General features: G+C 33.7%; 1 protein-coding gene across 2 annotated transcripts in view; it reads left to right on the top strand.

The window, feature by feature from the left end:
* The window catches only part of hyd (E3 ubiquitin-protein ligase hyd), a 670489-nt gene that overhangs the window by 210734 nt on the left and 443601 nt on the right, over positions 1–16154 (top strand). For both annotated transcript variants that reach the window (XM_090375987.1, XM_090375986.1), the window contains exons 13-14: positions 7553–7692; positions 13732–13859. In XM_090375987.1, coding sequence (XP_090232113.1) covers positions 7553–7692; positions 13732–13859 — 268 coding nt within the window. The remainder of the gene's footprint in view (positions 1–7552; positions 7693–13731; positions 13860–16154) is intronic.

The following is a 16154-nucleotide window of genomic DNA, read 5'->3' as shown; positions in this document are numbered from 1 at the left end:
GTTTTTTACATGCCTCCAAACACTACGTCTCTGATCCAACCAATGGACCAAGGAGTAATTGCAACATTTAAAGCGTACTACATAAGGAACACCTTTTCCCAAGCTATTAAAGCCATCAACACTGAAAATGTACCGAGCTTAAAGGAGTTTTGGAAATCCTATAACATTAAAACCGCCATCTACAACATTTCAAGTGCCTGGGATGAAGTGACTCAGAAAACCATGAATGGAGTGTGGAGGAAAGTTAGGAAAAATTGCATAAAGCATTCCCAGGAACCTGATGATTCCATTGAAAATGTTAAAACAAAATTGTTGAGCTCGGAAAAGAAGCAGGATTACACGAAATTAACGAAGACATCGTACAAGAGATGATTGACAACGACAGGGATGGCCTCTCTAATGAAGAACTAATGGAAATTATAAAAGAACAAGAGCTTGCTATTGAGGGAGATGATGATCAAGATACTATAGATGAAGAACCGATGAAGTCGCTGACTGCAAAAGGACTTAGTGAAGCTTTTGAACACTTTGAAAAAAAGTGTGATTATTTCCGGGAGAACGACCCTGACATGGAACGAAGTGCCAAGGTAATAAGAAATTTGAAGAAAGAAATGAATCCCTACATGATGTTGTACAATGAGAGGAAGAGAGCCAAAGCACAACCCAAAATTGACACATTTTTCAGTCCAAAGATACGAAAACTCGAGAGCACAGGGCCATCGAATTAATAAATTCATGATTTTCGTTAGTTAATTACCTCATAATTATATGTGTATATAATGTAGAATATTTTATATGTACAAAATTTTGAATATTAAATATTTTTAATAGACATTGGTGCATATTTTCACTACCATTTATTATTGATTAGAAAATATCCTATGGAATAGACCGCAACTCAAAAATACATGTGTTACCTTATGGGAATATGGCGCTCGCTTAGCGCGGATTCACTTAGCGCTCTGTTTTTCTGGAACGAACTATCAGCGTTAAGTGGGGGTCACCTGTAAGCTGAACCAAAAAAAAGACCAATAAAGAAGTCTTAGAACAGCTAGGAGAAAAACGAAAAATGATAAACCTAATTAAGGAGCGAAGAGGAAGGTGGTTTGGACATAACCTAAGACATAGTGAAATGTTAAGCCTGATTATAGAAGGAAAGATTAATGGAACTAGACCCAGAGGGCGACCCAGAAACAATTTCATAAAGCAACTGCAAAGGGATACAACAAGATCATACCAGGACTTGAAGAAGCGCACTCAACAGAGAGATGTGGAAAAAAGTCATCAGTGTTACCAACCAGTCGTAGAGACTGAAGGAACCCATGATGATGATGGTGAAATGTGTGTCCCCTTCACTGAAATCTTCAGTCATATAAAAAAAACCCCATAAATAATTGTAAGAATCTTCTCTTTTTTTCCTATTTTTTTGCTTGTTACTCCGATCTCACTTGTGCAATTTATGCATGCCGTGATCATTGTTATTGATTGCTTATTATTATTTTTTGTTTTAAATTTTACAATCCTAAAAAAAAAAAAAAAAAAAATTGAGTGAAAACAAATTTACGTAAATCCGTAGTTGTGTAAGTCGGGGACTTACTGTATTGAAAAATGTTCAGCAACCTACATTAAAAAATATGGTGATAGATAAAAAAACTTACCACGTACTACTCGTGTGTCCAATATGATGCTTCCCTTTATTTTTTACAATGTCGTGTAGGGTTTGGTCACCAACATTATAATGGTTCATTAGAGATTTAGCGGATGCACCTTTTTCAAACTTTTGAATAATTTCAAGTTCTTGTTTAACTGAAAGCGCAACTCTTTTGCGTTTACCCATCATTTTTGCAATTTCTAAAAAAAAAATAAATAAATAAAGAAATATTTACTATAAAAAAAATTCCGACATCCCTGACATAAATAACGAAACAAAATTTGTCTTTTTTGCGGTGCGATGGAACACAACAATCGACACAATGCACTAAAACAAACTAAAAATTTCTTCTCTCTCATATACCCCCCCCCCCTAGATAATAGGTACACTAATCTCCCAATGACGACTTATAATGCCGCTTGTCGCTTATTTATGACTTGCAAAATATCTGTTTATACCTATTCTAGTTATTACTTGAATTTTATGATTTCTGGTTGATTTATTTTTTAAAATTTGGAGTCTTGAAGTGTCCCGGTTAATCTGCTTCCCAGTTAATCTGATCGCATTAAATCGAGAGTCTGCTGTATATGTGTATATATATATATGACAAATGCACCAAAATGTGCAAAGCAGCATTAAAGGATGCAAAAGTGTATAAGCATGTAAAAATAGAAATAGATAAGTCTGATAGTTTCCATAGATGGAGGTGAAAATTACACAAAATGCAAGGACTAGAAGGAATAGTAGAAAAAAGTAGTATTGTAGATTTGAAAAAGGCAAAAGAATGTTAATATCTTAAAAGTTATGATGAATTAAGAAAATTATGGGCTGAATTGCAAAGCCAATTTGGAGGTGAAGGAACTGTAAAGTAAAATTATTAATACCAAATGATTAAACAAAATAAAGTAAAATATAATAAAAGGTGGTAGAGCTGTCATCAGATATGGGTGGGCAAATTTAGTTATATAAGTCGAATAAGCCCCTGGCCTCCTGGCTGTGGCGGGCACATTATTGTATCTGTATCTTTACTGCACAATAAAGATTTTCCTACAGCGATGGCAAAAATGCAAAGTCTGATGTCAGCTGAAGTAAATATTGATACACGGGCAGGTAATTCATCTGGGGACTATACCTCAGTATAGAAATGCAGTTCCTGATACATGGTCAGGTAGTAATAGTAAACGTGGCATATGATGCAAGAAAGCAAGCGTATGAGCTTATGTAGCATTAGCGAAAAAATTAATAAAAAAATTCACACAACCATTCCCTCTAAATATTTGTCCAGTTCCTCCTTAAATTTATTTAACCTATCAACTTCCACAACAACAGATGGAAGTTTGTTCTAGCAATTAACCACCCGCTGGCTAAAGGCAAATTTCCTCACATCTATTCTACAGCTGTCTTTCCTCAATTTGAATTTATGCCCCCCTTAGGTTCGTAAGGGGGCATAAATCTGATGACAGCTCTACCGCCTTTTATTACATTTTACTTTATTTTATATAATTTTACTTTACAGTTCCTTCACCTCCAAATTGGCTTTGCAATTCAGCGTATAATTTTCTTAATTCATCATAACTTTCAAATCTATAATACTTATTTTTTCTACTATCCTTGCCCTTCTAGTCCTTGGCACTTTGTGTAATTTTCGCCTCCATCTATGCAAACTGTATCAGACTTATCTATTTTTACATTTTTATATATAATCGATATAATATGTTGAATAGAATAACAAGAAGGCAGTAAAATGGAAAAAAGAGGAAGTAGTCTAGTTCAGTAAAAGGCAGCAAATGCTGCCTTTTACTGAACTAGAAAGTGAGGGAGCTTTTTTTTTTTTTTTTTTGTTACCTTCTGCCACCCTCTCTCTCTCTCACCCCCCCCCCCTTTTCATTTTAATCGGTATACAGCCACTTATGGAATTTCGACTTTACGGAAGCTTTTGCCGGCCAATGCAAACTTAAAAAAATTTTGGAAACATTTTGCATCCTGTAGGAATAAATGGAGGTATTGTAAAAATATCGTAATGTTGAACCCAATAACTTTTTTTTTTTTGGTAATTCATTCCAAGCCAACTGGGCTAGCCAGGTGGGTAAAGTGCCTGCCTGGCAACCCAGAGGTTGTGGGTTTGAATCCCACCTCAGGCTTGGATCACAGTAAAATGCAAAAACCTTGGGAGGTACATTATGGCCACAGAAGCCGATGCGCCAACAACTAACAAAAAAAAAAAGTAATTCATTCCAAGTCCGCGGAAGTTGAAATTTTCACTATATAACTAAGCTTCTCTCTAAAAGGTCATTTTTATAATGAAAATTGTGCTACGCTTTCATCGTTATCATATGTTCTGTTACAAGAATCAATTTGAAACGTCTTTGTGATATTTTTTAAAGCACACTTCTGGAGGTCACTACCATAAAACAATAAAAACAATTTGCACTTTCCGATTTATTCAGCTTTTCTGTAAGCACGATAAACGGGTAGTAAACTTGATCTTATTGCATTTGCGATAATACTGATAACTGGAATTCTGTGGGTTTTTACATTATGGTATTATGGTGAAATGAGTTCCCTTTCACTGAAATTTTCAGTCATATAAAAACCATAAATAAATATTCAGAAGATCTTCATTCCTATTTACTTATTACAATGGTGAAGGGAAAGAGACCAATGGTGGCAGGGCTAGGAAATGAAACAGAATTGATATAGAAATAAAGATGATTAATTAAGATGTACAAAGCAGGACAGTGTGTGTCATGTATTGCACATATAAAAGAACATATTAAAGAATCAATGCATTTAAGGTCAACAGTGATCACAAAACAGCATTAAGATGCTATGAGGGGTTTCTGAAAAGTAAGGTGACACTTTTTTTCCCTTAATAATGGTGAAAGGGAATGAGATAAAACGCAGTGGACAGATAGACCCTTTAATAACATTCAAAAAGACTGCCAGTGCAGCGTTGCAGTACTGTTGCCTCACAGCAGATTCCAGTTGCAAAATGGCACATACCGTGTGAGTTTGGTCCAAAACAGGTGTTTGTGAAGTTATTCGCTTTTTGCAAGCAAAAGGGTCTTCACCAAGTGAACATTCACCGTGAATTGGTTGCTGTGTGTGGCAAAAAAGGTGATGACAAATGAGCAGGTGTGTTTTTGGTGCAATGAATTTAAAGTGGGCTGTGTTGACATTGAAGATCAACATCGGGCGGGCAGGCCTTCATCGAGCAAGACAGAAGGCAACAATTTGTGCATCGTTCTTAAAAACAGGCGAGTGAGACTGTGAAATTGCACAAATTGCACCTGAGTAAATCAACTGTTCATGATGTCCTTGGCTTTCGAAAGGTGTGCTGCCACTGGATGTCCCGACAATTGTCAGAGGAGAACAGAGCAAAACGCATGGGGATGTGTCTGGAGAACCTGTTGCAATATAGCGACAAAGGAGAGGATTTTCTCACTTGCATGGTCAGCAGACGAAACGTGGGTTCATCACTTTACCCCAGGGAGCAAACAAGACACCATGACCTGGAAACATGCACAATATCCTGTGTGCAAAAAAATTCAAAACTGTTCCCAGTGTCTGAAAAGTCATGGCCACAGTGTTCTGGAATCGCCAAGGCATTCTGTTGGTGGATTTCTTTGCCAAAGGGAGGAACAATCAATGCACGGCTTTACTGTGCAACGTTGGAAAAACTGAAAGCCAACATTCGATGCAAACAACTAGGACTCCTGACAAGCAGTGTGATTCTGTAGCATGTCAACGCAACTCCACACACTGCCCACACCACTCATGAGTGGTTGCACTGTAATTGTTAGGAAACTCTGTCACCCCCACATCCCAGACTTAGCACCTTCAGACATCTATTTGTTCGGCCCTTTGAAAAAACACTTTTCAGGAATGCATTTCACCACGGATGAGGAAGTTCAACTGGTGTGATGTTGGTTACTGCATGTGGGCATGGACTTCTTCAGTACTGGTATTGATAAACTGATCCATCGCTGGGACAAGTGCATCAATAAAACTGGAAATTTGCAGAGAAGTAGGGCATGTTCACTTATTTCTTTGTGTGTAATTTCAACTTCGTATTATTAAACATCATTGAGAGAAAAAATGTGTTACCTTACTTTTCGAAAACCCCTCGTATATCGAAAATGGAAAAGCTATTAATAATATGGACGGGAAATCAAATTCAGAAGGGAGTACCCCTGAGTCTAATGACCATTCAAGCAAAAGCAAGAAGTATTTATGTAGATATTAAGGATAAGTACGGTGAACCCCAAACCAAGTCATGGCAAGTAATGAGTGGTTTAATAGGTTCAAACATTGCGCTGATTTCCAAAACATTAACATATGTGAAGTCACCAGTGCCGATTCTGCAGCCGCAGAGAAATTTTGTGATGTGTTGGAAAAACCCCTTCTAAATCTCCACAGCCGTTAACTTCCTCAGTGGTGTGCTTATCAGCTGGAGAGTTAATTCTGGCAACAATGCTCGAAAGGTAAAACTTGCTGACGTTATGCCTGTCTCCTCTCTCTTTTTGTAAATTTATAATTTTGAAATTTTTTTAATTTTGTAAACTTTTGTAATTTTTCCTGATCATGAGATAAAGAAAAAAAATTGAATAAATAATTCCGTTTACATGTTTGTCAAACATTTCTTTTTTGCTTCAGTCAAATTTATTTCAATCAAATTTGCGAATGCCGCATAAGCATTTAGGGAAATTTAGGTAGCATTCTGCGGAACGCAACCCTTACGTAAGTCGGGAAGTGGCTGTAATATATACATATATATTGCCCCGAATGTACATTTCTGCACTTCATCCAGTGATCCAAAATCATATTGATTGTCCCTTTCAGTGAAGTTTGATTCTTCAAAATCGGAAGAAATTAGGAGTCAGATCATTTTCCATCTGAAAGATCTGGTTTTCTGTCAGAAATAGCCTCACTGATAATGCAGTTTGAGCTGGTGCCATCTTCATTTCAAGATTTTATTGTTAAAATTTAATGATACACTATTTTTTTATTTCAGATTATTCTGATGTTATTCTGACAGTCATTCTTTGATCAATACAAACACATTTTCTTTCACTTTCAGCATTATCATCAGTTTTTTTATCATTGGATGGTAAGACTGATTATTGTCAGAAACATTTCTGTTCAGAAAATCACCTGTGCCACTCAGAAACCCATCCTTTTGACATTGGAATTAAATTTCTTCATAAACCATGAACTTCTTCACTGATTTGTTTTTCTGGACATTTTTAAAATTTTACTAAAAATTTTACTTTCACATACTGTTTCATAAATCCTTCAGAAATTATGTTTTTGAAGCACAGATCACTTTGTTTAATTTAATATTGTTAGACAATAAATGCACAACAACTTGCAACTGCCGTAATGAAAAATTAAGTAATGTGAATAGAGCAAGCATTAGCAGCTTTGTTGTAGTTTGTGACAGTAGCATCTTATTATGGCTATTCCTGAAATTCTTTAGCCGCACCTCATAGTTTTTATAAGCTGATGTTTTTTGAGCCCGTGGTGAGCAAATATATATATAGTAATTGATAATTTTTTAACAAAAAATCTAAAGCTTCTACAAAGTCGTTTACTATCATTTAAATATGCTTTTTTGAGTAATGTGCCATTATCACTCTTTTATAATTCCACTTTCTGAACTACTTCCTAATGTGTATATTCAATTTTTAATATTATTTTTACATAGCAGTAGAATTATTATAAATGCTTGTGCAAAATGTATGGATGAACTTTGATTTGTCAGACAATATCAGAAGTGCCTAAGTAATACAGAGATATAAAGAACAGCATGATGACATTGTACATGTACTACACACACACACACACTTCAATTTTTATTGAAAGAGTAATATGTGTTTTATATGAAAAAAAATCATTTAGTGACAAGAAATTTGATCAGCGTGATGTTAAAGACAATTCGAAAGGTGGTGAATCTAAAGTAGACCGCCAGGAAATGCCACCACCTCCATCACCGGCATCATCTACTTGTAGTGAACCAGCATCTAGCCCGTTACCACATAGTAAGTGTATCTTTCACAACTGCATTATTATTATGTGTTTTGTGAAAGCATAATATGGAATATATTGAAATATTTATGAAATGAGGATGCTTTATCTTATTTGTAATAAAATTAATTGGTTTATTAAATGCTGTGGTTGAAGAATGTTCATTTAAAACATTAAAACTAACAGCCAGTACGTTCAAGCACTTGGATATGTTGGATGTCATTCGAAATTTATTTTATAATAAATGTGGTATAAAGTGCTTTCATTTCACAAATAGTTGTGCATTATTATTATTTCTTTGTATTTAATAGGATAAATTTATGTGAGTCCATTATATTGTAGAGTTTAGTGTTCTTTTTATTATGTTAAGTGAATTTATTTACTTATATTATGGTGACATTTTACAGTTCTTATTTGATGGTTTATCAAAAAAAAGTTATATTAATTGTTAGCAGAAAGCTGACAGTGCTCTCTATCGGTACACTTATACACATTAACAACTGACCTTTGGGGAGAGACTTACAAATGTCATGCTGTTCTTTCAGTAATTGTTCTGTGTACCGTTCTATAGGCCTCACTTTAGGAAGGATGTAGATCTACTGGAATGGGTGCAGAGAAGGGCAACCAGATTGGTGAAGGGAACAAAAGGGTGCTCTTACCAAGTACGGCTTCAGTTCTGAATAAGGCCTTGAATGGATTGAATAAGTTAAACATTGATAGTATTTTTCCTCAGAGAGCATAAATTCAAGTTGAGGAAGGATGGTTGCAGGATAGATGTAAGGAAGTTTTCCTCAAGTTAGTAGGTGGTTGATTGTTGGAACAACCTTTTGTTGTTGTGAAAGTGGGAGTGGTTTGAATAAAACACTAGACAAATTCTTGGAGGTATGGATGAGTGAAGTTTTTTTTTTTTTTTTGGATGATGCTTTATGAGCTTGCTTTCTTGCATAATTTACTACTACTAATATTAATACTTAAATGGTAACTGTATACACTTATGAAAAGTGCATGTAGTCCATTCATTTTCTTTGGGCTAAAGACAAAATTTAAGCATAATTTCATGAAGTTTTTTGTGTTTGTGTATAGAGAGAGAATGTGTTCAGAATCCAACAATGCATGGCCTTATACAACCCACTAAAACAGGGATCTAAAGAACTGAAAGGTTCTTGACTATTCACTACATAGTCTAAACCTTGTCCATCTACTTCCATCTGTTTGGCAGTTAAAGAAACATCTTCATGGTCAATGACTTCAGTAAAATTAGAACATTTCATAGGCAGTGAAAACATTGTTTGGTGGCAGCAGGATGTAACTTTCTACCACAGTGGTATAGAAAATTGACTACACTTTTGAAAATTGCCTAAATAAGTTAGACTAAAATGTTGAAAAGTATTACTGTCCAGCCATCTGTATATATTATGATTTGCTCAGTGTAATAAAGCAGCTTGTTGGTAAAAGGTAGGAGCTCTTTTTGTTTTATTCTTTTTTTTATTATTATTTTTTTTTTTTTTTTGGATACACTGTAATAAGTGCATTGTCACTTTTGAATAACCGTGGATGTCCTAATTGAAATTATCCAAGCAATAGATACGGTGTTTGAGTGCCACCCAGTTTAAATAAAACATTACCAACACAAAAACAAAACATTGTCTTGTTGTGATCCTGTGAGTACCTTTCACAGACACCATTTTGTTTGGTTTAGCAGCAGTACAATCTTTTATCAAGCAGATTTTATTGGTACTAAACTTTACATTGAAAGTTTTAAGCTTCATCAGTTCAGCTAACAGCCATTGACAAAACTTGAATCTAATGATTGTTTGGGTCTGGCGATGCTTTTATTCTTCTCATTCTTTATCAGTGAGAAAATATAACCATCCTGGGCTGCATGTTGGCAGTCACACTAGTTGTGTATAACTGTTTCACATAAATTAGACTACTACAGGATTAGTTATTTACAATGGTTATTTTTTCCGAATTTTCTTGACAGGAATTATTAATGTGGATTCTGGAAAAATTAATTAATGTAACAAATTATAATTTTATGTTTTGGTCACTTCCTGCCAAGTGCTTTTAAAAATCGTTTCAAGGAAATTTTGAAAAAGATGCAAGCATCACCAATCCTCTTTAACACTTTCGCTGCCAACTTTTGCAATGACCATTTCGACCTGAGATTGAAAACCATGGAATTGAGTTAATCTGGACTGAAAAGAGCAGATACATTTTTGGGCTTTATTTTAATTATGACTGAATTAATCAGCCTCTTGTTAAGGTTGCTTGACAAAAATATCCAGTTTTTCATCCGTAAAATTGAAAGAAAAAGTTCTGAAAGTAGTTTCCACTCCAAGTGGATTAAAAAAGCAGTGAACATGTTAAAAAGTGCCTGCAATACAGCTACTGCACTTCAACGAACACAAAAAAACAAAGTGCTGTTGCTCAATGACAGACAAATATGTGATTAGTTTTATTTTATTTTTTTTTATTTTATTCAAAGAAAAAGTAGTTTGCCTCATGTATCATTATGTATAAGTAAGGTATGTTTCACTTTTCTGTTTATCAGAAAGGACCTTTGGTTATGATTTCTTTTATTCTTATTAAACTGTGTAATGCAGTGTTTCTCATTGCCAAGTGTATTCACATTTTTGTTTCAAGGTGGACCCTCATCACATATTTATGTTTTGAGGTATGGTCCTCACTGCATGTTTTTTGGTATGGATATTTCTGTTTCAAAGTGCAGCTTTCACCTCAAAGTTGATTATTCAGTGTGGCCCATTTGTACAAATTTTCACGACTGTGAGCCACCGCAGTATGCAGAGATGAACATTATATTGCCATCAGTTGTTTATTTCCTATTTATGACCAATAGAAGTTATATTTACTTTCATTGTAATATTTAGAAAAATTGTATCTTAAAATTATATAGGAAGTTATAAAATTAATTGAACTCAGCAGTGAGGTTGTAAACAGTGTCAGCCACTTATTACACTTATGTAGAGTATCAAGTACGAGCAGTATTTTTGAAACGGCATTTATCCTTTAAAATTGTGCAAGTATTTTTGTTGTGGGTCACATTCCACAACATAGTGAAGCTATCATTTCTAAGTTTTAACCATATTAATAATGTACAATTTAGTACAAACACATCATATTTCAGTCCATATTAATATTGCCAAAATGATGCAATGAAAACAACTTATGTAATGTGAATGTAAAATTTTTATTGTTGGTCAGCAGCTGAATAGGATCATCAGTAGTGTTTTGCCATTCATATATAATGGACCAATGTGTTTCATCCTTTTCTTATAGTGTTAACATAAGGAAAGAATTCTTTGCTACTTTTCTTTGCATAATTAATCAAACACTTGTAATTGCCTTATTTTGTCTAACCTTCTTAGTTCATTTGGTTCTGGACTAGTTTTTACCTACTATAGGTGTCTGTATCCTCTGATAATTTGTAATTATTCCATGTATTCTTCTCTGCTACTAGTCCCATCAGTTCATCTGATATTCATTTAAGCAAATATCCATCAGTGGATTAAAAGTAAATAACTAATTAACTTATTGCCATTTAATTACAAATTAATAATTACTTTCAGCCAAAGTGGAATTGATTGTTGTAACAAACTTCCATCTGAAGTTAAATGGTTAGTTTGAATGAATTTAAGGATGAATTGGACAAATTATTAGCAGAGATATATGGGTTAGGTTCTCCCCCCCCCATTCCTCTCTCTCTCTCTCTCTCTCTCTCTCTGTTTCCTTGTATTATTTGAAACTGCTAATACTATTTTTGTTAATCATAGAAACAAATAAATTAAGGAATCAAATGTGCCTGAAATAGATTGAAATTATTTGCATACATTACCTACCCATTACTATCATAGTGATTTTTTACACCCAGATTTTATTAACACATCTGATAACGATTATATTGACATGTTGTAAAAAAAAAAAAAAAAAAAAAAAGTTTTTATAAATTGTTAAATATCAATCTATATAACATTAAGTTTTCTTATGTATATGCCATCTTTAAGTTTCTAAAAAACACTTTGGGATATGGGATGCAGATAAGGACAGATGTGTATGCCCATTTGTATCCTATTGCCGTTTGCTTAATAATAAGCTGTAAATCTTTATAGTACAGCACAATTAACAAAAATTTGGTAAAACGTAAAATTTTTCTACAATTATTTTAATATCTGGATTATAAATAACTATAAACCAGTTTTAAACTTTTTAATTACTTGTTAATTACATATTAGTTTACATATTAGTATATGTAATTTAATTACATATTAGTATATTTCATTTCAATAAGCTTTCACGAGTATTCCTTTGGGTAGTTTATATATTGTAGATTATTTTAGAATTACCATATGAAAGTTCAAATCTCAGCTTAATTTCATTTTCATCTATTGGAAGCATCCAATTAATTTTTCTCTTTAACAGCTGCATGATTAATGGTAATCATATCTTGATTACAAGTATTTGCCTTTCATTAATATTATAGTTCATAATATCATTATTTACACAGTGATAATTTATTTTGTCAAATAACATATAGTTACTTCGTTTTCCATGAAGATTAATTACTATATTTAATAAACCATTCATATACCATGTGAAATTAATAATATAGTTTATTAAGCTAATTGCCCAAACCTCTATACATTTAAGGTGACGTTTCGGGCATCTTACCGATACCCATCATCAGACCATGCTGTTAGGGATAAAAAATAGAAAGAGTTACAAATTTGAATTATATTATATTAATTATAATTGTGAATTTTAAGGTTGAATTTCTGTTACAACAGAAAACATATATTAAAGTTAAGTACATACAAATGGAAAAAATACGTTGGGTACAATTGCCATTGGGTAATCAGTTTTCTCTCTGACTGCTTACTGTTGGTGATGGTGGATGGCTCGCTTTCTTCTAATTTCTCCACTCAGTGCTGATGTTACCCAGGTTCATTTCTTTTTTTTTTTTTTATCTCTTTTCCTCTTGTACATTATGACCTTCTGCTGACTGGTAATCCTGTCCATAGTTTTGCTGATAACAAATTTCATTTCACCTTCTAGTTTGAAAAACCCTTGCCCTGCTGAGACATCTTCAACTTCTCAAACAGCTGCCACCAAGTCCTTAAATGCCGATCTCCAAAAAGATTCAACTGTTCCTTTGCTTGTCTACAACTCAGATCTAGATACAACTACATATCTCTACTAGGATATTTGGTGTCTTGTCTCTGCTTGGCATAAGCACAAATATTGCCTCCTCTGCATCTAAAACACTGGGTTTTATCTTTTGCTCTCAGAATTACCTTTCTTCTGAACAACTACTCACCCTGTACAAATATTAAATTTATCCTACCATGGAATATTGTTTGCACATCTTGGGTGGTGGCCCCAAAACCTCACCCAAGCTTCTAGACTTCATTCAGAATAGGTCTGTCAGGTTAATTAATGATCCATCTCTTAAAATCTCTCCACTGTTTGGTTTCAGTGAAGTTCTATTTCTGTTGCATGCCTTTTCTATAATACTTCCACTGGCAGCATTCTTCTGAATTGGCTTCTATAATTTCCTTTCCCTCTTTCAAACCTGTTGAAACACATGGCAGAACTCCATTTACTGTCAGACTTCAAACTCACAGAACCAGCTTTTTTTCTTTCTCATTTAACCCTTTAACTTCTGTGTTTTGGAACAACCTTCCTTGAAATATTTCCTGAAGTACTTGAAGTGCCTAAATAATTCATGTCAACAAGTACCACCTTCTGCCTTCTTAACCGCCAATCTGTGCATGGTACTGATACTATAGGTTCTAGTACTTTTCGTGTTTAGGGTTTTCATAAAAAAAAAAAAAAAATCCTTTCCATTTAATTTCTTACTACATTGTAAAAAACTACCACTTTGGTAAGTTGTTCACACTAAACATGGACTGCCGAGTATTGGTCCATCCAGAATACATGAATATACAGGTATTTAGAACTGCTGATCCGTGCGTGAGTGCATGCATTACTGCACATTTATTTATTTATGTTATTTTTTTTTTATAAATATTCAGAACGCAAAGCTACCAAAGGAATACCATCCTGGGAAGAAATTGATAAGAAAGAAGAGGAGTCATGGTCATTAAAAGATGTAATATTTGTTGAAGATGTTAAGAATGCACCAGTTGGGAGGGTGTTAAAGGTGAGTTTGTTGATGCTTTCTTGCTATAACTTTTTTTTTTTAACATGTTGAGAATTGTTGTATGATTTTACAGTAGGTAGACTAATATAAGAATATAATTTAATTATAAATGTGTGATGTTAATTTTTTTTCAGCATAGATATAACTTGATAGCTGTTAATTTGATAATAATATGTTAGTTAAAATATTTAAAAATTTCAGTATTTATTCAATTGTTATATGTTATATTGAATAATAATTCAATTGTTGTCTTTAACCTAAATTTATTATTTAATGAAGACAATGTTCAAGGTATTTTGTACTACTCAGCATCATTTACCAAGATAGCTATTTCACTATTTAATACAGTCTCAAAAAAGTATTTAATAAGAAGTCCATTTCTACAGTGAAATCTGAGTGCAGATCTCATCAAGCGGATGACAAGTTGTGAAACCACATCACTTATCTTCAGCTTCCACAACCGTTAGTTATTAGCACACCACAAACCTACAAGCTGGAATTCTGTCATAGGATTAAAGCTTATGATATAACTCCTTTTGAAAGAATCAATTAGATGAGCATGCCCTGAAACCCTGATTTCATCTATAATCATACTCAAGGTAGAATAATGACCTTTAGAATTCTGAATCTGAAATCCTCAATATTCTGAAAATTCTTAAATAATGGTCAGAAAGTAAAATCATGGAACTCATAGGTAAAAGTGAAAACTTTGTTTTGGGCTAAGCTATAAATCAGAACATACCTGAAAATTTTATTGAAACTTTATTCCAGGTACCTAAACTAAACTAAAAGTAATAAAAAAAACAAACAAAATCAACAGACTGTCAGTGTATAAAAATGTGTACGGAGCTTTAAACAAAAATGAAGCACTTCTGCTCATAGCCTAGAGTTCAGTCAGTGTGCTGACAGAATCGAGAAATTAATTTCTTGTGCCTTTACTTTTACACTACTCATATATTGCCATTTGATGCATATATGCATCAGAAGCAGTGAACTTGTTAATTCTGTCATAAGAGCTTTCTTGTTATATCCACTTTTTAGCTTGCTTAATACTGTATTTCTGGTTTTTGTTTTATCATTAACAGGAATGCATTCATAAATTTGTGAGCCTTAAGTCAAGGTATCCATATACAGGACCCTGCAGAGGAAGTCTGGGGAAACAATATTTCAAGTAATGATACGAGAACAATTTCAACTTAAGAAAGACTATTTTTTTATACAATTTCAGAATATAGTTTCTCTGTGCATTAATGCAACAAAGTTTTGATCAAGGGTTTCACAGTCTTTTACCAAATTATGGCTCTAGTCACTTGTCTAAATTGTCAATGCATAAATTCTGCCCTGATCTTTAGTATTACACCTATATTTCACATTTGTAGCAGATGAAAATGCAAGAGTGCCACTGCTGTCCACTCTTGAAGTAACAATAGATTAAAACTAATGAGATGTGCATTGAATAAAATAATATTTAATTAAACATACATAGATATTCTGGATATTCAGATTTGTATTGTGATTAAAAATGGATCAGGTATTGATTAAAACTTGATATTTGACAGTCAGATATACAAAAGTTACTTGTAATTACCATATGCTTCTGTATCCCATAAAGCTGTTAACACATTCACTTCTGCCTATGTTTGAGAGAGTACATCCAATGTGCTGTAATTTTCAGACTGTTGAAAATGATGTTCTGAAAATTCATAAATAATGGTTGAAAAGTAAAAGCCTGGAATTCATAGCTAAAAGTGAACATTTACTTTTGGGCTGAGCTGTAAATCAGAAAAATTTTAGGAAAAGTTTATTCCACTTATATAAATTAACCCTGGCACATGTAAATGTGTAAAGGTTAGTTTATATAAGTGGATAAATGTGTGTAAAAAGAACAAATAAAATTGTATACAAAGTCTATAAACAAAAACTAAGTATTGTTGCGAACAAATACCACAGAGTTCAATAAGTGTGCCAATACTAGGTGCTTATTAATATCATGTTCCTTTTACAGTGCTGGAACCTTTATTCACTAAACCAGGTGACTCTTTTCCAGCCATCCAGTGTCCAGGAATGGTGCACCCATGCCAACTGCAGGTGGAGGTGGTGATGATGTTTGGCCAACATGGACACATGAACAGGTTGCATACTCCTTAGGTCTATCTGCAAGAATGTCTGTTGTGTGGTGTGCTTGGAAATGTTTCTCTGTGCATCCTGGTTGTAGTCTGCTGTTAATTAGGGATTGTGAACATTCTGTTGTCCCAGAAAGCATATTCAAATTGCCGTTCGCCTCGACTGCCAACT

The sequence above is a fragment of the Mastigoproctus giganteus genome, chromosome 6, assembly GCF_048544385.1.
Source record: "Mastigoproctus giganteus isolate SK-2022 chromosome 6, ASM4854438v1, whole genome shotgun sequence".
Taxonomy (NCBI): domain Eukaryota; kingdom Metazoa; phylum Arthropoda; class Arachnida; order Uropygi; family Thelyphonidae; genus Mastigoproctus; species Mastigoproctus giganteus.
The sequence above is the reverse complement of the archived record's forward strand: the minus strand, read 5'-3'. Positions and strand labels throughout refer to the sequence as shown.